The 22,766-nt window shown below is 41.5% G+C and overlaps 1 protein-coding gene across 1 annotated transcript in view; it reads right to left on the reverse strand.

Moving 5' to 3' along the window:
* RAD54L2 (RAD54-like 2 (S. cerevisiae)) overlaps window positions 1–22,766 on the reverse strand; it is a 48,610-nt gene that overhangs the window by 9,782 nt on the left and 16,062 nt on the right. Inside the window, exons 2-12 of the mRNA XM_015424017.1 lie at window positions 13,785–13,983; window positions 11,038–11,177; window positions 8,747–8,881; window positions 7,319–7,551; window positions 6,922–7,104; window positions 6,272–6,405; window positions 5,124–5,320; window positions 3,435–3,777; window positions 2,251–2,428; window positions 1,296–1,547; window positions 114–232 (exon numbers count right to left, since the gene is read on the reverse strand). Coding sequence (XP_015279503.1) covers window positions 114–232; window positions 1,296–1,547; window positions 2,251–2,428; window positions 3,435–3,777; window positions 5,124–5,320; window positions 6,272–6,405; window positions 6,922–7,104; window positions 7,319–7,551; window positions 8,747–8,881; window positions 11,038–11,177; window positions 13,785–13,983 — 2,113 coding nt within the window. The remainder of the gene's footprint in view (window positions 1–113; window positions 233–1,295; window positions 1,548–2,250; window positions 2,429–3,434; window positions 3,778–5,123; window positions 5,321–6,271; window positions 6,406–6,921; window positions 7,105–7,318; window positions 7,552–8,746; window positions 8,882–11,037; window positions 11,178–13,784; window positions 13,984–22,766) is intronic.

The following is a 22,766-nucleotide window of genomic DNA, read 5'->3' on the forward strand; positions in this document are numbered from 1 at the left end:
ACACTCTAACTACTCCATCCCACTCTATACGGGGAGAGGAGAATGCTGGGAGTGGTTTAAATCACAGCAACATCAAAGACATAAAAACAGCAAGCAGTAATCGTGCCTGTTACCTGAAGACCAATATTTTGTCTCCAAGTTTCACACTCTCCTCCACAAGATGAAACAGCAACACCATCTTGGGTGAGTTCTGCAAGACTCCTGTCTGGTAGTCGCAAAGGATGTCCTTAGCCTGTAGGTGAACAGAATACTCAGTACCTTAGGAGAGGCTTGCTGCTGTGTCACAAGTGACCACTTAAGTCTATACAATTCTAGTGATGAATCTAGTACACCACAATTTCCTACTTTACTCAAACTTCCCCAGAAACAGAATACTAGGCAATACTGGACAATTAATTCGATATTATAGTCCATGTGTGAAAATAAGCCTTCCATCCAGAAACAAATTTTCCACACAAAATAATGACGTAAGTGTCAAGTCTTTCAAAAACAGGGATAGAAACAAACTTTCATAATCTCCCTCTTAAGAAGCTTTTTACCATCCTGTGTTTCATACCTGGAAATTTTTAGCATAAGACACCTCAACTGTAGTGGCAATTGACAGGGAAACACAGGGGGTTCAAGTTTCTTGGTAGTGCTTTGTAGACAAATTCGATCACAGTTCGCAGGCAGAACTCACTCTTCAGTACCATGAGTTGTTGGCTCTTGGCTCACTGTTTGCACGTTCATCTTACTCAGACTATACTTTAGCCAATTTGCTTAAAGTTCTGAATGACAGCCACACTCTGAGAAAAGCAGAGAAACTGTTTTCCATGTATCTGCTCAAAATGACTTTAAATGCCTACACAGCACTAACAGCCACTGAGATTCACAGATCGCCCTTGATCACAACAAAGAGAGCAGCAGGACAAGAGGCTCCTTATGACAAGTAAGAAAGTGATTAAGGATAATACCACTGCTATGTCAGGTTCTTTCATGTATGAAATTTTTTCTTACCTGTAGAAAATCATACACATTGTCACAAATGATGTGCAGTTAAAATTACTGCACTCCACAAACTGTTTCAGAACTAACTGACATGCCTGATTTCACATGCGACAATGTACACATTTCCTACAAACATCTTCACAGGGGAATGGCAGATATGAGGTGGACATGCTCAGTTTATCAACGGCCATAACAATGCACAGGAAACCTATAAGAAATTGTTGCAGTGTTAGGTTGAGAACTCTTCCTTTTTACTGGGAGAAAGAACTGGCAGCAACCTCATTTGGAACTGTGACTTTTGTACTCACCCATTCATAAGTGACAACCTGATTGGCCCTCTCCTGAAAGGGATTGAAGCCAATACCCTGAATGTATTTGCTGTTGGTAGCCTCTCCAATTGGTGGTGCCAAAGCATTGCTCTCAGATTTCCCTTTCACTGCCTGTGACTGGCAGCGTGAATTGGTACCAGCCGTGCCAAGGTCATCCACATCTAGATCCTGTTCATTTGCCAAATTCTCTTTTTGCAGTGCTTCATATAATACATCAGGGTGATTCCAGATCTGAAAGAAAGAGGCATAACTTTGTAAGTATATGAAAACTGTGAAGATGTCACTTTGCCACTAAATAATTAGGAAATCCATTTATCAAACAGTAATTCCTAGGGAGTAACCCAGGAGAGATAAAGTATTCTGTTTATTTATAGTTATAGGCTACAAAATTGGGGGGAGGAAGAGTACAGGATAAAAGCAATTTCATCACAAACTATATATGAATCAATGTCCTCAAGGGACTTGCAACATAGTTATTCTGTACACAAGGAAGGGGACAAAAGAAGGCATTCCAAAAAAATAAAATTAGAAGCCTTTAATCTGACAATTTTATGAAGGTTTCTTTAAATATATAGAAATATTTTTATATCGCATTACTTCCTAAGCAGCTTTTATCTTCAAGTCTTCAAAGCACTGTAGTAAAAATACACAAATTCAAATAAATCACAAACTGAAGCTCTGTAACATAACATTAGCAGCATTCACGAAAAATGTAATACTAACCAGCAGGAACTTAGTCTTGCTGAGTTTGCTTGTCGTCATCATTGTGATGTTAAAAGCAAAACAAAAAACAACAGTATTCAAGATATACAAGGAAAATGGCAAGGCATGAAAACTGTGACACTAATCCCCACATAATCCCTACACAGGGGATTTCTGCTTTTGCTGCGTAATCTGCACAGGACCATCACCCCCTTTCTCTGTTTATACACACCTTACAGCAAACACAGAAAGCCTTAAGGGGGTTCAGTCCCAGCCAGCCGCTGTTGCCTGCATCTCGAAACCGGTTCATGAACTCAGTGTAAAGAGCCCGCTGGATCTTTGACAACCGCACTAAGATGACGTGTTCTTCCTTATAGGGAAGCTGAATTTTCAGCACATTGTGCCCTCGCCTATAGAAGCAACACAGAATGGGTCAGAAGAGGCACTGTTCACACTCTGGAGACCTTACAGATGATTTTAGGGCAAGATTTCAGTTTTCTATGCTATGGTGAACAGTTAGACAAAATCTCAACCATGACAAACACATTAACTGAAGCGGATTTCCTTGGCACGTTACAGCAGGACATATACTCTGTACATAGTAGGCCAATGATCAAAGTGTAACTTCCTCAGCTTTTCAGACTGTGATAAGACTATATTTATACAATTCAAACTGAATTTGCCATGCTTAAATTAGCACATCTTGGCAAAAGATTTCACAGTCCTGGATAGGAAAGGCTATTAAGTATACTGCTATTCATGCTGCAAAGTTATACTGAATGATGCAAACATCAAAACGTTACCACTGAAGATATCCCTCCATGTGTGGGACACAGCTCCTTACAAGCATTCTTAAGAAATATACCCCTACTCCCAAGGAATACAGCATAGGTCACAGCAGCCTCAGTTCATATGTAAATAAATAAAGAGTTTGACAGGAAATCTGGAAATACAAAGGACGTCAAACTTCTGTATACTTATTGGCAGGACTTCTATGGCAAAATGTAAATTTACGAATTCAAGGTTAGGCTTCACAGTAATTTATTTTCAATTTCAGAGAGTCGCCATGTTGGTGTGCAGAAAAAGAACGAGATTCAAATCCATTAGTACTTCAGAGACCAATAAGATTTCCTGGATATAAGTTTTCTAGAGTCACAGCTCTCTTTGTCAGATCTGACTCCCAAAAGCTTATACTCCAAAACTCTTGTTGGTCTCTAAGTAACTTATTTGTAACCCTGTTCAGCCTCTTCTGCATGATGAATGCAACTTCCAATCCAACAAGCCTTATTCTTTAGCTAGTTTCCAGCTGCCTGACTTGAACAGGTAAAACAATGCCCAAAGTTCCATTACTCAGCCCACAGGATTTAAAGAGCTACTTCAAAAAACGGAGGTTCTGCGACACTAACATGGACTCACCTTTGTACAAAGCCCTCCAGTAGGCTATGTAGGACATGGCTGCGATACCTCATGAGACGAAGATCCTGCGGGGTGCTGTCAATACACTGCCCATTTAGGATGGGGCGCTCAAACATGTTACTAAATTCCTGCCGGGTACCAAGGAAGTCTGGCCGAACAAAGTCCACCATACACCAGTATTCAATCAAGTTGTTTTGCAGAGGATAGCCAGTCAGTACCACCCGCCGCCGAGACCGGATATTCTTTAAGGCCTGAGAGGTGCTGGCATGGCAATTCTTTATCCGATGTCCCTCATCGCAGATGACCACATCTGGACCAGGGCGGGATAATGCCTTTTCAATTCCTGAAGGAAGAGGAAAACACATAGAAATGTACTATTCATAATTCTTAATTTAACAGAAAGGAAAATGAGTAAGTGAAAACTCCACTATGAAGTTTGAGAAAACTCCAGAAAGAACAACTGAGTTTCAGGGATATCTATTCAAGTCTGACAGAGGGCAATGGCTCCATCTTTTTGATGTCACTTAAAAATTCCCCATGAGCTAACCAAAGAACACAGTAACACCTTGAGAAAGGGTGTTGTTTCCCCCACCCTGAAACAGGCTGTGCTGTGTCCACTACTAAAGAAGACTACACTGAACCCAGGAGATGTCAGTAACTAGTGATGAGTTTCAAATGTTCCATTCTTGAGCAAGGGGGTTGGGTGGTGGCTGGATAACTTCAAGTTTCAGGCCTGGTTATGGGACTCAAGTGGCCTTCCTCGCCCTGGCCTTTGAGGCCTTGGGATCTAAAAGGTCAAATCAACTACTCTCCCTTCCAACTTGTTCCTCCTTTTTTTCTCGCCTTGGTGGATGACCTGTGCCAGTAGATGGACACAGGGAGTCAATTTTTCCTGGACCTCTCAGTGACTTTGGATACCATCAGTCATGGGATCCTTCTGCACCACCTCTCTGGGCTGAGAGAGACAAAATGGTGGGGTACACATTTTGAAAATAAATGAACAAGCAAAACAAGCACTTGGAAATACAAGCTCTTTGTAACTAAAACTGTCCCCGTAGAACCTTCATTGGAAGTAAAACTATAACAAATATAAAACTCATCCTGAAGGGGTTACTTTGTGCCAGTGAAAGTATTGGCCAACAGACATTTCAGTCTAGGTCAGGGGTGGCCAAACTGTGGCTCTGGAGCCGCATGCGGCTCTTTCACACATATTGTGCAGCTCCTGGCAGGGTGGCTGGGGAAGCTAAATATCATTAGCAAACAAATTATCATTGGACAAATAAATATCATTATCAATGTCTGCTTTTACTGCTTTTGTTATTTTTGGCAGTCTCATTTAATGTTAATAAAAAGGAAATGTGCATATTTCCCAGTAAAAATGTGTAATATTTGTTCATGTCTTGCGGCTCTCAAACATCTGACGTTTATTCTATGTGGCTCTTATGTTAAGCAAGTTTGGCCACCCCTGGTCTAGGTTCTACACACAAAAAAATACAGGAGCTCTGTTTCTAAGCAACTAACACCTGTAAGTAATAAAGATTTGGTCTTACCAGGTAAATCTCCTTTCTGAGTACAAGCAGAGGAACTTACTTGAAGGGGTCCCTTTCCACTTCTGAAATGTGCCTCTGGCTACATATTAGTAAAACTAGCAGCACACCCCTTAAGTGGAAGCCTTTAAAAACCTCTCACCTTTTAGGAGCTCCTGTTGCCGATCCTCTTCATCCAAATCAATAATGACAGGGCCAGTTTGCTTCTTCGTTTTCTTCTTCCTGCCTGTGGCAAAGGATTTCTTCAGGGAAAGGAGACGGTACATCTCATAGCCCATCAGCAGCACACCACCATCTGTCACCCAATCAGTTACCACTTTGGCACGTGCTGCTGTGGTCCTGTACAGAAATCCAAAAAGCACAAAAGGATCAGTGCTTCTGAACATAACAAAACACATGTATTAAAACTATTAACCAGGTCAATTAGGTAACCTATTGATGGGAAAGACATATAATTTCTTCACCAGACTGCCATTCAACCAACAAAAAACAGCATATATTTCTATTCTATTAATGAATGCTAAGAACACTTGGGTAGGATTGCACTGTAAGTTTGATTCAGCAGTAGTGAACGACATCTCATGTTTTTATTTATTAAACAATATGCTTTAGATAGACTTTACATGGTGGAATTTAGGGAAACCTCTACTTAACAGTGAATGAATAGTCCTCAGCTACTCGTACTGTTTTCCATCTTTTCAACACTGGTAATAGATTTTACTTGATTATCATCCATTCCATCATAGCTAAGCAAGTGGATCTTACCAATGCCATACATGCTCTACCTGGACTCCTCTTTCGTGATCTATATATGGCAGCTTTTGAATACCATTTGGAAATTTCAGCTAGACCAAAATAAGGCACATGCAGAAGTTCAGCCTTATGGAGCACCTGGCATTTGTATTCAAGTAACACTGCTGGCTTCCAAATTATCTCTTGAAGAAATGAGGTGGTGGTAAATGAAACCTGTGTGATTACTTTCTCCAACAGGAACCACTCTGCAGGCTTACGTTCATTTGAGGCAGCTCTACAAAAAGCTATTCATGGTTAGCTTTTAGAAAGGCATATAAAACAGGGCAATTTCAGAAGATTTTTGGCATAGCATATGCCAGCGAGTACTGTTTTTTGGAGTAGCCTCTTCTGACTTTCATAGTTTTACTTATTGTTGAATGTTAAATCTATTGCACACAGATGCATATTTTGTAGAGTGCCCTAAGGACTCTTTGAGGATCACATAAGGCAGCATATAAATGTACACAATATCTCTATGAGGATATTAATAGTACTCACTTGTGTTCATCATTCAGGATATGAACTTTGAAGGTTCGGGGCTGAATCTCTTTGGGGTCACAATCAGCAGAAAGGGCCTCTGGTGCTGGAAGCCACATGTTGAATTCTGCTAGCCAGTTCTGAAGAGTGTTTACCTATAAGCAAAGGAGGGGAGGAGTAAGTCATATCATTTAGCATTCTGAATGAAAAAGGCGCTTATATTAAAAACCACAGAACTCCAAAGCCCAAGAACACTGTGCATTCAAAACACAAAATCAGATTTAAATCCAGAGATGTATTTATGCATATGCACATTTTACACTACATTGTTTTATGTGAATATATTAGGTACAACATAACCTACAATGCATTCAGTTAAAAATCAGAAAGAAACCTCTCCTCACTCTCAGTTATATCAGGGAGAAACACTAAGGATGACCACGAAGTATAGGTAGTTCTTGCATGTGTTCCTCAATGGGGGAGGGGGGCCTGGGGGAACTAGGCCTTCTGTATAATCCCATGGATGGGAGGAATTAAAGAGTTAAAAATGAAAGTCATGAACTATCAAGTGCGTCTTCTGAATTCTAAAGAGTCATCCTCCTTCTCCTCCTCCTGAACCCTTAAACACCACATAAAGAAATTCATCAATTATTTTTGTCTTGCCAACTTACAGGTACGATGGCCAAGACAGTTTTTGCCTTGATGTGCCGGAAAAGTACATCCAAAAACGAGATGACCTGGAGGGTCTTTCCCAGCCCCATGCTGTGGGCTAAGATACAGCCAAACCCACTGCTGGTTTTAAATCTTTCCAGGGACTCCACCAGATTATCGTACAGGAACCGGATACCACCAATCTAGAAAGAGTAACATACATTACCACCAAAGAGATAACAGGTATCTGGGTGGAAATCAATGAATTACAATTACTGAGTCTGCATCTAGTCACATGTACATACAGCTCTATGAGGCTAAAAAATACTGAGTGTTATAAATTGTTACACTAGAATAAAGCTTCTGGAAGGTAAGGTCTCAAAATCCTTCTGTGTCCAGACCCAAAGCCTCCAATACCTGGTGAGGCTTTACTGCCCGTGCAAGTTGTGGAGCCAGGTAAATGTCCTCTTCATTTGGAGGATGATTGATGTTGACAATTACTTGCCCCGAAGCATCTAACTGATTTAAAGCATCATTCACATGAGCACCACTGCTTTCTTCAGTAGCATCTTCATCCCCTTCATTGCCAGAATCACTGCTGTCTACTATTTGGAGGGCTTCATCTTCTCCTGAACTTAATTCTATCACTTCTACAAAACAATCAAATGTGGGGGGTTAGCACATCCAACATTTTGTATAACAACAAACATTTAAAACTGTATTATGTAATTTCTCTCTCTCCCTCTTTCAGGGAACCTATAAAATATACTGACAGTGAACAAAAATTCCAACATGTCACACTGGCACATTCAATTACTCTACGCGCCAGCATAATAGTTTTCAAAATAGCATTATTTTGCTTAATTTACCTCTGGAAAGAGAAAGGGAGGGAGAGAAAACATGAACATTTTTCAAATCAGCACACATGTAAAATGCTAAGTAGGTATATGGAGATTATAAATTTAACAATAACAATTAATACTATGTGAATGGCAAACAAAAAGTACTTTTTAATTTTAGTTATTTTATGGGTTTATATGTTAACATAGATGCAAGGAGGTCTATAGTCTAAAACTAAGGTTTTAGTAAAGCAGCAGTGTCAAATGAAATTATTCAAATGTACACTGTAACAAACTGTTTATCCTAATGTAAAATGTCTTGGGCTGACAGAGTTCCAAAAATTGAGTTGGGGACAGCCTGAATACTACTTATTCAAGATGCGCACTAGATATTAACACATTTTAAATTTTCCATAGGACTGGATACTCAGACTGCCTTCTGCTAAGATGGATTTCCGTGACACCCATCCCCCTTTCCATAAAATCCTCCTCCAACACAGAAAGACCTCCTTCAACAAGGGAAGAATTTCCTCCATCAGAAAAAAAAATCTTTTTTCGTATTTTTTTCGTATTTTTATGTGCATGTGTGCATTTGTGCGCGTGTGAGTATGTGTACACCTGGAAGTCATGGCAACCTCTGGTGCCTGACCCCTACTGGGGGCCTGGAGGATATTCAGAGAGGTGGCTGAGTAAAGCCTGCCCCCGCCTCCAGTGTTTTAAAGAGGTCTCCCATCCAAGTACTTGCCAGAGTCGACCCTGCTTAGCTTCCAAGATCTGATGAGATCAGGTCTGCCTAGGCTATTCAGGTCAGGGAGAAAGAAACATTCTTCATTGGAGGAAGTTTTGCTCCCTTGACTGAAGACTTAGCAAATAAGAGTCAAACACTCCAATTTAGTGGCTCCAACTCAGCAGAAGGGCGTCATGGGCTCCAGCCCACAAGATCCAGCTGACTGAGACAGAAGGGTGTTGTAAGCAGCAATGCCAGAAGATTACCATTCATCCTTACCATCTTTAATGCTGTGGAGTCTTCCTTTAGAATCGTCCTCACTGCCACTGCTGGTGCTGTCTAAACAGATGACTTCTTCAGCTAACACTTGAGGAGGAAGCTGAGCAACCTCTGCAGTTCTTAAAGCAATCTCCTCTGCATCAAAATAGCAAACAATAATGTATGAGTAACACTAAAAGCACTAGGTGATAAATCAAAAAGGAGTTAAGGCAAAAAAATGTTCCCTTGTTTTCACCACTGGCTTAGACTTATGCAAGTGTGCTATTGCCTAATATTAATTAAAGGGACTGTGTGTCCATCCATCTGTTTGTGGCAAACATAGCTCACCAGAAAATAAAGCTAGGAGTCTCAAAAATGGCCAGTAGATTCAGGATGATTGCGGGAGATGCAGTACCAAAAATAAAGAGAACTGGAATACCCTGGCCCAAGTTATCTCCCACACTATCACCCCCCATGGTATTTGCAATGGAAACTAGTATTGTCTGTCTGTGGCAAGCGTAACTTAACAGAAAATATAGGTAGGTGTTTCAAACCTGGCCACCATCTTGGGATGATCATGGGCTTTACAGCTGCTAAAATGAAGGGAATCAGAATATTCTCGCCTAGATTATTTCTTGCTGGGTGACCCTGGGCCAATCATACACTCTCAGCCTAACCTACCTCACGGGGATGTTGCTAGGATAAAATGAAGAATGGTGTATGCCACTTTGGGTCCACGTTGGGGAGAAAGGTGGGATACCAATGAACTAAATCTGCAATAATAAAATGACCTCTGTCTGTTTCGATTTGCAAAACCCTTCCTTTGCACACAGGCGACTTTATGTATGATGCTCAAGAGTGGGTAATTGAAGGAAACTATTTTAACTGCTCATGGTAGTATAATCAATGTAGTATAATAAGGAAGTCTTCCTATCAGTCACAACTGGGTGTCCTTGGGGGTGAAGGGGAGCAACTGATGTGGCACACCCCAGAGCGCCCAAACCACAGGAAAGAAAGGGAGAAAAAAGTCTGATTATTACTTACAAACAGCAATTGTACAAAAAAGCTTTTATCCCTACATTTCCACTTGACCTTCTAGCACGTAACTGACAAAACTGATTCCTTTACTGCCCTCTCTTTCTCAGTATAACCAGCTCTGAACAGCTTCTGCATCAGATGCTACAAGTAGTCACAGTTTTGACCACAGAGACTCCAAATCCATTTTACCTTAAAAGGGATGATAATGAGTCAACAATGCGATTTTATACACTATGAAAAAGATTGCCTGATTTCTTAAGCCTCTGGTTGACATGTTCCAGCAAGCTAAGAAACAAATGGCCATCTCTCCCTGTATGTCACTCTTTGACTGTTTTTCCCCCTGTGGTATACTTTCCATCATTCCCTGGAGAACAAAATGTGTTTATATCTGGGTACCTCACGTTAGATGATTCTTACTGCATCCAATATTTAAAATTTCTGTTCCTTCTATTGATAATGTTAAGGTTGTTTCAGTGTACAGTCTCAACTCGACTTCCACTTTTCCTGGTCCTTATATTTCTCTGACTATGATATGTTTCAGGTTGATTTTTGTTTTTCTTTTTAATATAAAATAATTTTAAAAACAGGACATGCTGCATGGCCACCTTATCTGCCAGGGCTTTTAATAGGATATAGAGCCTGAGGACAGACTGGCAGTATGAAGCACGAGGGAGGCAGGGCAAAAAGACCCGGACCAAGTTGTGCCAGGGATTCTCGGTCGCACTGCACCTACTGATGCAGGAGGATACCAGGGAGGAGGCGCAAGGGAGCGTTCGCACTGTTGGCTCACCCCAGCGGAGGCACGGCTGTAAGTGGCTTTTTTTCACTCCAGCGACATGCGCCTATGCAGCTTTTTTGCGGCTTTTAGCGTGCACACTTCCGGGAAGCGGGATCAACGCGCTCTCCAGGGTTTGCTACCGCTTTCACCTGGTACTTTTTTAACGTGGTAGGGAATCGTCATAGGATGGGTTGAGTATGGCTGGGGAACGCCTGACAGCTGTGCCTGTGTGAACCGGCCCCTTTAATCCAGTCTGAACTCAGCCAGAGTGCAACCATTTTTTTGGGGGGGTATTCAGAGCTTCAGTCTGTATGATTTAAACTGTGGTTTTTAAGCCACCTTGAGCCAAATCAAGGGCTAATTACTGTTGAAACCGCCTCTGTTAAGGGGAATGATGGAACAAGTGTCACATGCTAGCAGGATTGAAAGTAGTACTGTCATGATTTGGGTTCCCACCCCTTGGTTTGAGCTACATTCAGTATTTGGTGCTGCTTACCTGGGAGAAACTCCAGAGGTAATGTGGGGATGCTGGCGTGGTAATCCTTCCTTTGCTGCTCAAGTCGTTTCCTTCTTTCTAACTCCTCCTGCTGGGCGGCTTTAGTCACAGCCTCCAACTGGTCCTCCCGCAGCAGTTTTCTGAGTCCCCAAACACAAAATATATTATTTTAAAACAAATTCATCTATTCTGTTTGGAATTAATTCCTTTTTTCTTTTAACACTCGCCTCCACACAAACAAGAGAAAATCCCTAAAGGCCATAATCTTCTAGCCAAATAAAGCACAGATATTTGTGGCTTGAAAGATACACTAACATGTTGATCTTTCTTAATACATGCTAGAGCAAGATGGTGAAACTAATTTTTTTAACATATAATTTTTATTTTTTTATAATATAACAATTTTAACTAAAACATACAACTTAACTATCTACTAGAAAAGGTACACTTTAACTTTTCTTTACCTTTTGACAATTTCAGAGATTCTTACACAATCAATATATAGCGATATTCTTATATTTTGTAGGTAACTTATACAAAGAGGATGAACAATTAGAAACATAGTAAAAAAAGGGAAACCATCTTTCCATAAAGTGATTGTTCGACTTTGGAGAAGCTGCTGCTATTATCTGGGATGCAATTTTGTCTGCAACAAGTAAGTCCCAGCATTTAGAAATCCATCGATGTACCGTAGGAATTGTTGGTTGGTTCCATTTTTGAGCAATTACTGTCTTTGCCGCCGAAAGTAGCAATGTAATCAGTTCCTGAGCATATTTTGCTGGGGGTGGATCAGACCACAAATTTAAAAGAACCACTTCTGGAGTTAACAGGATATCCTATTGTTCTTGTAATTTCTAATACAATATTTTGTGGAACTGATTTTTGACTACGGAAAACATGACTTCTATGTGCAATGGACCAGAATAAAAAGCAAAGTAGTCTTTAAAAGGGCAATATAAAAGCTCTGTAAGGGTTTTAGTACTGTTAATTTTTTTGTAATTAACAAACAACTCAGCAGGAAAAAACAGCAGGAAGGCCCTCAACTGTATTATTAGGGGGTGCCATAAGCTGCAAAGGGGAGATTAAGACCTTCACCTCTTCCCTGCCCTTAGTTAAAGCTCTCTGGACCAGGAAGACCCTGTGTAAAACCATGGGCTCTTACTGGTCCCTGCAGTCTCACACTGCTTCTGGATGGTAAACTGCTTATAAAATTATTATTCCAGAAGAAAATAACTGTTGCCTGCCCCTGTCTTGAATGTGCCACAGTTGTGAACTGCAAACATGCCAGAAAGAAGAAAATCAGACTTCTTGCTGAAAGGCTGCACTTCCCTTTAATTCTTGCTAGAGCTCAAAAGAAGATGCTGGCTGAGAAGAAAGAGCATCAGATTATATTCTTTCTCTCACGTGATGATACTACAAATAAGCTTTCTTTCAACCAGCATAACAATGACCAAGTGATCTATATTATGAATTTCTTTGCTCCACCTTTCTCTTGCTCCTTTTCATAGGAGCTCAAGGTTGTTTGAAACATTCTCCTCCACTTCCTATCTTCAACAACCTCACAATTGCCCTCTGAGGGAGGCTTGGTTGAGAGATACAACTTGCACTAGGTGCTGTCTCTCTTTAAGGTAAAGGTAAAGGTTCCCTTGCTCGAAAGCCAGTCGAATCCGACTCTAGGGTTGCGGTGCTCATCTCCGTTTCAAAGCCGAAGAGCCAGCGCTGTCCGAAGACGTTTCCGTGGTCATGTGGCCAGCATGACTAAACACCAAGGCGCACAGAACGCTGTCTCTCTTTACTTATAATTAAAGTAAAGAGGCTCCAACTAGTGCAAGATCATCCAATGGATTTCATGGCTTAGTAAGGATTTGAAACCATGGCTATCTGGTCCTAACATGACACACTGTCAATCTTTATTAATCAATCAATCTTTATTAAAATGGTCCTTGACCAGAACAGAATAAAACAGGTTCATATATTCCAATTTAAAAGACTATTAATAAATATAATATTTAAAACATAATAAAATATTTTAAAAATATTTAAAAGTACAATTTTAACCTTTCTTAAACCTTCTTTATCTGCCAAATTCTGTAAGCGACCGCAGGAAACCTCGTGCTACTTGCTCAAATCAGCAGATTTTCCTCAGCTAACAGAATTCGTACACACTGGTTCTGGACCGCCAGGGTACCTACTAATTATAGGGGAGACAAACTTAATACAAACTTCTTGGTAGTAAGGGCAACGAAATAGAACATATTCTATATTTTCAATCTCCCCTATACTACAAGGGTATAACCTATTTTCCATCGGGACTTTTTAATATTGTCCTTCTAGAACTGCTGAAGGGAAAGCTTGATTTCTAGCAAGTGTAAATGCTCTCCTGTGACTTGGATATCTCCAAATGAGAGACATAAGTGGCTGGTGAAACAACATATCTGGAGCTGTCTGTGGACAGAAAAGCTGGTGATCTCTCTAGATCTGTCACTATCACTACACAATACTGTCTCTTTGGATGCCTTCTAAATTTGTGTTTAATATATCTGAAGCAATAAAAGCATTTCCTTTTTGATAACTACCAGAGGTACCATAGCTTTCCTTTTCAGGACCTCACTAATGTGATTTCCTTCCCACCTGAACATTTGTTAGGAGCTCTTCACATGTCACCAGAAACTAGAGGGTGATTTGCAACCTGCTAAAGTGTCCAGAGTCCCTATTATTCCAGAAGTACTTTTTTCAGTGGTGTTCACCTTATGTTCCTCCTCATGTGAGAAGGTTTCTGAGCCCTCTTCTTTTTGGTGTCCTCAGAGGCCAGGCTCTTGTGCTGATTCTGCAACAGTTTCTCTGCCTGTTCACTCTGAGATGAGGTAGTTGAAGTAGAGCGTTGCCATTCCCCATCTTCACCATGCTGCACATGATCGCTGCTAAAAACTGCTTCATGGGTCTGGTCTGAAAATGCAAAGTTACAGTGAGCTGTACAAAAGCATCCATCAAAACAAGGTTTTTCATTTTTTTATACACATACTAATTTGGATTCAAGTTCAGAGAGTTGATTCCTGGTTGGGTCAGGTGATTTGCAGATGTAAGGACTATGAATCTTTTCTCCACACCCCATGCCCCAACAGCTCTTTCCAACCCCGGGAAAGTTTATTCTTGAGGTCATGGGACCCTGTAGAGCAGAGGTATTGAACTGATTTGTTATTAGGGCCAGATCTGACACAAATGTTGCTTTGTTGGGCCGGGCCATGCATGCTATAAAATGTAACACAAGATACCAGAGATGTAAACTTTATAAAGATGATTTCAGACACCGAATGACAATAGCAGGCATGATTGGATTAGGTGTGATATGCAGAGGGGAAGTAGGCATGGAGATATCCACACTGGTAATGAGACAGGAAATCTAGGTCTCAATTCCATCCAGAAGGAATCAGTCTAGAAGGATGGATATAAGTCTATTAGAAACCACAATATTCAGTTGCTGACCTAAGAGTAGCAGGAATTTCGACTGCATTGAGACCTAGTTTTCCTGTCTCATTACCAATGTGTGCTGTTATCATTTGGCATCTGAAATCATTCCACTTTCCAAGATATAAGGACTAATCCAAGTGTTCTAATTCCTAATCAGGGTCTTTTTGAAAGAAAATCAATCCAGATAGGTACAGAGAAATCCAATCTTATTTTAAAAAAAACTTTTCAGAATAAGCCAAAATAATTTCCTCAATGTACATTGTGCTTGTCACCCGCCCACTTTCCCACAAAGTTGTTGGTTTTAAAGCCGGGACTCCAATTTTGTTTTCTCTCTCTTTCTTTTTCCCTCCTCCCTCCCCCCCCCCCAAAAAAGAAGAGGAGCAGTCCCAAAGAAGCAAGCAGAAGCTGAGTCTCTCTCTTTCTTTTTCCCTCCTCCCTTCCCCCCCCCCAAAAGAAGAGGAGCAGTCCCAAAGAAGAAAGCAGAAGTTGTGTGTGTTTCTGAGAGGGGGGAGGGGCAGGCAGGCAGGCTTTTCTTTGTACCTCTCTGGCACAAAGCAGCCAGGAGGCTGGGGGGGGGGGGCAAGAGGCAGTAAACAGGAAACAAAGAGCCATTGAGAGAGCAGAGAAAAAAGCAAGCTAGGCAACTGCAGGAGGAGCCCTGGGAAAGGAAGCAGGAGAAGAAAGTTGCTTGGGGACTGGTTTTAAACTCTGTGCGGGCCTGATGCGGCCCATGGGCTGCACGTTTGACACTCCTGCTATAGAGTCTACAGTGTAGACTAACAGCCATATGGGTCAGGAAGCTGAACAAGTGATAGCAAAAGGTGTGGAACTGTCCTCTCTTCCCTGTTCTGACAGCTGAGCTGGGCTGACACAAAGGCAGAAAGGGTGGTTTTGTGCCCTTCCCCCTTCCCTATGCAGCAATCCAACCCACACCACTAGTGCACATGGGTCCCACAACCCCAGGAATAAACTTAGCCATGGAATAGCTTTGCTGGGGGCAGGGTAGTTTGAGAAAGATCCACAACTGTTAGTACCTTCCCTGGATCCAACTCCTATATTCCTATTATTGATCATTTGGCCTCCAAGACAACATCTCCGTCCTAGAGACGTTAAACAGACAACATTTCCAGTCTTACACACAGACACACAGACACACACACGCACACACAAGTTCTAGTGACATGTGGAACCTTTCCAGCCAACCCACTTCTAAACATTCTGGCCTGTTCCTTGACACAGCAGATAGAGGCACTTTCCACAAATAGTTCATATATTATTCTTTGATGTTGTGACAGACTGGAGGCTGCCCTGCCCCACTCAGCTGAGCCTATGGGAGTGCTGCTTCAGCATCCAATATCCTTTCACGGGGTGGATGGAATGTGGGAGGGAAGTGGGAGGGAAGCACGGCAGGGTTTAGTTCAGATCTTTCTGAACAGATCACTGAACAGTGATAAGTTTTGGGTCTGCCTCAGAAAAATAACAGATAGTTTGAAGGGCAGCTCGGCCTGGTCGTGTGGCAGAGCTGTTGAGCTCTACCTCTGGGAGAGGATAGAGTAGTGGGTCGCTAGACCCAACTCTGTTGGTGAGCAGACCTCGTACCATTTAGTCTGACTCTTGGGAAAGGGCAGGCTGATATGGGTGGAATCCTGTATGTTTGTGAAAGGATGCAACCTAGTGGTTAGTCAGTGAAAGCCTGTTTATACCTGTAAGCATTAAAGAGAATTCAGACCACACTCTGAAGCCATAACTAGGTTAAGTTTCTGTCCCTCCACCAGGTTTCTCCTCTATCTACCAGGAGACCTGTGCTGCTGATCTGCTCTTTAAAACAACCTGTAAATAAACAAAACTTCTTTGCTATTTACAGACAACTCCTGTCTCAGTGATCTCCATGTTCTACTTGCTCACCATAAAACCTACCTCACAGCAGTGAATCCTTTACAACTGCCACACCAGGAACGTCTTGTAAGTGAGGGGAAGGCTTACAGCTTAAAACCAGCCTGGTTCCCCAAATCATGTATGGGTACCCTCAGTTGATAGAAAAGGCCTGTCACAGATGTTTTTATTACAAATGCACAAACTGCACCACAGGAACCCACTGAGGCAGGAAAAGAAATGAGGAATGTCAGTATGGGCACAGTTTCTCACACACAACGATCCTGACCAGCAATTCACATTCTCCTAGTGGCCAAAATGAATGTTGTAAAGGACTTCCTATAATCAGGAAAATCATGTTCTCTGGATAGGATCAATTCAAAGCAGGTCTGCAACATGGGTGCAGCTTCTATGTGGCCCTATACTGTTTCAGTAAAACTAGAACCACAGAGTCAGGATAATGTGGTTACTTACCAGGTCACCATCACCTCCTCATTAACCATAATATTCACTCAAACAGCATGGACCATGCAGACCCAGCGCCTGTGCTACAAAGGGTACATTTGAATTGTCCATATGTTACTGCTAGTCAGGATATGGTAAGAAAAAAAGGACAACGCTGATCTGAATCTAACAGTGTCACAGTATGCCAAGAACCATTTCATAAGCCAGCAAGCCTCTGACTCCCCCAGTTCCAATCTACGAATAAAAGAAATCAAACCCTCTGTTCTAACAAAGCATTTTAAAAGGAAACAAAAGGACTGAACTGTATAGTCTGATCAACAGGGCAAAGAGCTATTTGCTCTTTTATTTGATATCAAATATTTATTTGATATTCACACAAGCAACAAGTGTAGCTGAACCACAGCTGACCTCTCTCTTGCCGCAAGCTTACTCTAGGCCACAACGTGAACTTGATACATTTTCTAGTACAGAGAGGCCCATTAGGGAAGCATGTGGCAACAGAGATGTCACAACAAACGAGCCTATAGACTAAAGATTAAATGTATTTACTCTAAGCAGTCCCAGCACTGGAAGCAGAATCTAATTTCCTGGATTTTCTCAAACTAGAAATCTGCTATCCATGTTAAATCACAATTTCTGGCACATCAAGTCAAAGGAGGTTAGTAATATTAGCCGCAGCTCTTTTGCACCAGTGGCCTTCCCCCCTTCATTCACAATTATATAACTAGTTCAAAAGATTGGATAAAATAGGGCAATAGGAAGCACCAACAGCAGCACATGTGACCACATTCTGCAGGATGAGTCATTAAACCAGTGACTTTCCCAGAGCCAAAAACAAAGCCATAGTTCATGCATAATTCTAAGGGACTGAAAAATCAAATATTAGCGATAGCCACAGCTTTCATAAGCACCTGTAGTACATTTTTATATTGTTTTCACATAACATTGCAGCAAAAGAAGCAACGAAACATTAGGACCCAACAGCACATTGCAGAAAAGATAGATAGATCAGAATGACCAATCTGTAAAAAAAATAAAAAGGCAATGTTTGTTCTACCTACTCCTCCCATACATACCATCTTTGTTTGCAAAACCCCAGACGACAGTGGCTGCTCTCCCAAATTCCCTTTCAAACCAAGATGGAATAAGGGAGCCATAATCTTGTGGCTTCAGCCTAACTGAAGTAGCCACTTCCTTTGCTTCTCTCCCAATCAATTTCCGTCTGCATCTCCTTGGTCCTTTTCCTTAAATTCCCCTTCCCCCATTCTGCTTTGGTGAATTGTGTCAAAAGCAAAAGTAATTTATATCCTAAAAACGGGTCAGCAGCAGAAAAACAGGCAGGTTCAATCCAGGGGGAAATTTCTCCTGACAAAAAGGGGGGACATTTTCACCTACATCCCCCTCCCACTGTTGACCTTCTAGTACTCATGGTGTTCCTATGGGTTCAGAAGCACCACTTCAGTAGGCATTGTGGGCACCAGCAGGCAGGAAGGACATCTTGGTCTGAAGGAAGGAAATACCTTCTACCAGTGGGGATCTCTCACAGGATCCAAGAGTATGAGTGTCAGCCATGTTTGTATGTTGTTAGCTATTATTGCAGTGTTACACTACCAAAATGTAAAGGCAGATTTCTATACTGGTAGAATGGGCCATACTCAAATTACTGGAGTGGGGTATGCTATTTTAACACACTACACCCCATGTAAAAAACTTCCAGTCAGAAAACTAGAATAGCAATGAACAAGCTTGGACTGAACCTTTCCTCTCTGAGCTATTATTTTTATTGTTTACTTGTAGGGGGGAGGTAGAAATGGCATTCTGTACATGCTGCCTTAAATTATGCAGCCTACCACTGCAGGGTTCTGCCACCACATTCTACTGCACACAAAGGCCAACCATAATTCTGGGTCATTTTTCCATATTGCACAACACAATATAAGAATGGCCCTTCTATATCCCACTCAGTTGGGTCCAGCAACCTTCTCTATTCATAGCAATTACATACAACATACTCTGGGACATTCCCCAGAATCCTAAAACACAGAAGGATTTTGTGGCCACGGGATCAAAGTGGAAAGGGTTCTCTAACCTTATCATATCCAGTCTCCACAAGCTTAAAAGCTTCGCAGCCTGAATCCAAGTGGTCACTAAAACCAGCTTGAATTTGCTTCAGTGCCAGGTATTATAGGTAGCACTGAACTGATTGTGAATACTCTTTCTTCCCGCCCTACATACATCTTACTCTCCTTGTTCCATAACCCACTAGCCCTCCTTCCAGGCACCTTGGAAATTTCATTCTCATACCTCACACTGAGGAGGGAGTAGGAAGGCACAGAGGGAAGCCCTTCCCCTCCCTCCAAATATACAAGAGCTAGATAAGGTTCAACAGTGATGGGGAGAGACAATCCAGAGGTAATCTGCTAATTAAAAAGGCTATCATTATATATTTAATATTGTTATATTATTGTACGTGCACATTCAGTGAGATGGTTTGCAGGGCATACAGTACTCAAGTGGCTCTTTTGGTTGATGACAATTGCAAAGGTGGTTCTTTATGAGTTGCAGAGCAAGTACCACTGCAAAAGGGGATCAAGGTACATACTAAGTTCTCCAAAATGAGGGTTTTTCAAGAAGACCCCCCCCCCAAAAAAAGACAGAACTGTTTTAATGGGCTCTACTACCACAGTCACCGACGGAGAAATCCACAATTGCCAGTGTTATACTGGCTGAGATAACATTCAAGAAATATGCAAACTATGGGGAGAGGGGGTGTCAGAGAGAAAATACGAACTGTCTCCTAGTAATTTCTTACTTTGGTGTTTGAGAACCCTGGGTTCAAAGGAAGCTGCAAATAAACTGCTCCTATTGTGTGTCCATGTGAACCGTTATTTTAGTTGCCATAGGAATGTCACGTAACTATGAAATGAAGGAAAATTTCTCTAGATAATTAGTCAAGGTGGGGGTTGTCAGAGAAAGCAGTGCAATCTTTACAGCGTCATCTACAAAAGGAAAATGTGCATAAGACTTTCCTAGAGAGGTTGTGTATTGGACAACACACAAGCAGGTAAATTGCAGTTGTTTGTCAAATCCTTACTTTGTAAACCAAGACAAATATTAACCCAGTCCAGTACTAGCCACATTCTTCCGGGTTTTATCCTGGCCCAAACAAACGTACAATAAATAAATTCACCTGCCAGTAAGCATTGGAAAGGAGACAGTTTCCCTGCCAGACATCCCTGTGCCAAGTCTTTAAAAACTCTGCAGCTTTTACTAGGCCAGCTAATAAAACAGCAGTCTCAACTCTTCAGACAACTGAGCAATTCTGAGCCCCTCCCACCCCGGAGCACCCTAACAAAGAGCTAATTATATAACGATTATATAAGATCACACCTACCTAGACCTACTCTTTCCAAGAGCCCTAGAAGCTAACAGGACCCATAAAATCACCAAAACCCTTATTGCTCTTCTACACACTGAATGTAACACTTCCCTTAATATTTGCTGCTACAAAAAAAGAGTACCAGCATCTATAAGGAGTTAGCTGCTTGTCGCTCCATTAGTTACTGCTTCCTCATTTTTATTCTCAACCCCTTGTCAAACTGGTTCCCACAAATGTTCAGAGGCCAACAACATCTCCACTGGGAAGAAAAGCACAGCATGGTAATCCCTTGTCCTATGCAGATAAGCAGCTTCAAGTTCACCAGACAAAATAGTCTGCCATTGTGAGGAAGGCAACTGGAAGTCTGCAACATAACCATAACCAAATCACCTAATTTGTCTTAACTAAAGTAGCTCCCTCTAAACGCTACAGCTCTTCTAGAAAAAAATAACCAGTCTCCTTCTCCAGCTTACAAATGCGTCCCTCAGATGTCCAAAACGAACAAATATTAATGCTTTTGCCCCCAAAATTCAAGTCAAGCAATGTAGCATAAACTACAATAAACACACAGCTTTCGTGACAGAAGACTGCAAAGTCTTCGAGGGAGCACAGCATCTCTACTAAATACCAAGTAAGTTGTTCTACTTGATGCTCTGTTAGGAACCAGGGCCAAGGCTCACCTACAAGACACCAAACTTAGTCCTCCAATCCTTGCTTTCCGAAATTCCATTACAGTCTCAGAGCAGCTTACAACTGCCTTTCCCTTCCTCTCCCTACAACAGTCACCTTGTGGAGTGGGTGGGGCTGAGAGAGTTCAGAGAGAACTGTGACTGGCCAAAGGTCACCCAGCAGGCTTTATGTGGAGGAGCAGGGAATCAAAAACCCACTTTTCCACATTAGAACCCATTGCTCTTAACCACTACACCATGGTGGGGGTAGCAAGCAGCTGAACAAATATCCTAGAGCTGCAGCAGGAGAAGGGGGAGGCAACAGGTTACATTTCCCCCCCACAGAAGTGGACAATTTTCACCAACTCTACTGAATTTTTTAAAAAAGCAGTCAGCATCATTGTCAAGGTAAAGCACAAGAGGCGTTTTTTCGGACCACTGACTGCAGCGCCTTTGCTTTTTTGCGGAAAACAAAAACACACCTCTTCATAAGTATAGGGACATAGGTATAGGCACATACATGAACACATGCACTTCACCCTTAATTCAAGATGCTGATTTTATCAGGCATTAATTGTGCCAGATCTGTGTTGCATTTGTGACTAAATCAAGCGGCAAATAAACGCTAGGATATTAAAGGGATTAAAATCAACTGCAGTTCTATCAATACTCCACCCCAAGTTTGACAACAGAAGATCCTCAGGTTCTCTCTTGGTAAGGAAGCATAAACACAAGTTAAAAATTAAAAAAACACTCATTCCTGATTGCCATGTCTTAGATGTTGTTTAGTAAAACTCTGGATCTACTATAGTCATGAAGAAGAACATAGACTGGAGTGGAGGGAGAGGAAATAAACAACACCAAAAAGGAAGGGGGGAGGCAGAGAACGCTTACACAAAACGTAGAACATCTAAAGGCCAACTTCAGTGACAGGCAATTTATTTTCTAACTCAAACATTACGCAAGCTGACCAAGGCCCAAACACTCAAGAGCTCTTATTCTGTCCAGACCTCACTTCTGCACACAGCAGAGAAGCCTGAATTACATAAATGCTAAAGAGCACTTATATAAGCTTCATGGACATGTGTCTAAATATCAACACAGAACCAAAAGAAGAAACCAGGTAGCTGATTTTACTAAGTATAACCACACATATGCTCACTTACACAGCATGTACCTAGACACCAGAAGACAATATTACTGTCACAGTTATCAGCTCACACTGTACCTTTTCTCTTCAGAATTCAGAAGCATTTCCAACAGGGTCTAGAAAACTGATTTCTGTTCTCAGCTATAGCGCACAATTATACTGTAATGTTAGGATGCAGAACAAAGTATGAGTCCAGTGACACCTTTAAGATCGACAAAGTTTTATTCACATTTTAAGTTTTGTGTGTGCGCGCACTTAATTACTTGTCTGCACAATGATCCAAAACCCTCATGAGGAAGAAGCAAAGGAAGAGAAAAGTCGAATTATTCTGTTACCCAGCTAAAAACTAGAACTCTATGACCTTTCCAACTCTACCTGAAATGTAAACACTTTCCACAAAAAATGTCCCTCATGCACTGCAAGTCATAATACAGTGATTTAAATCAGCAGGTAGATTTTAAAAGCCTGGAAATTTATGCTTTTAATTTCATTGCAAACTGACATTTTTGCTTTCAGCCCTCTCTCTTCAACAGAGACTCGGTCACAATGACCCACAGTATTTTTCAGTCTTTTCAGCCTGGGAGTTTAAACAAGCTACTACTTTCATCGGCTATGTGGGAAGAATGAGAAACTGCACTCTCTGACAAACCTTGTTACCTAGTTTTTCCTGCAAAATACCATCATGCAGATATTCATATGAGGACCAATTATTTTCATGACTATTTAT

The sequence above is a fragment of the Gekko japonicus genome, unplaced genomic scaffold, assembly GCF_001447785.1.
Source record: "Gekko japonicus isolate JY-2015 unplaced genomic scaffold, Gekko_japonicus_V1.1 scaffold477, whole genome shotgun sequence".
In the NCBI taxonomy this organism is placed as follows: domain Eukaryota; kingdom Metazoa; phylum Chordata; class Lepidosauria; order Squamata; family Gekkonidae; genus Gekko; species Gekko japonicus.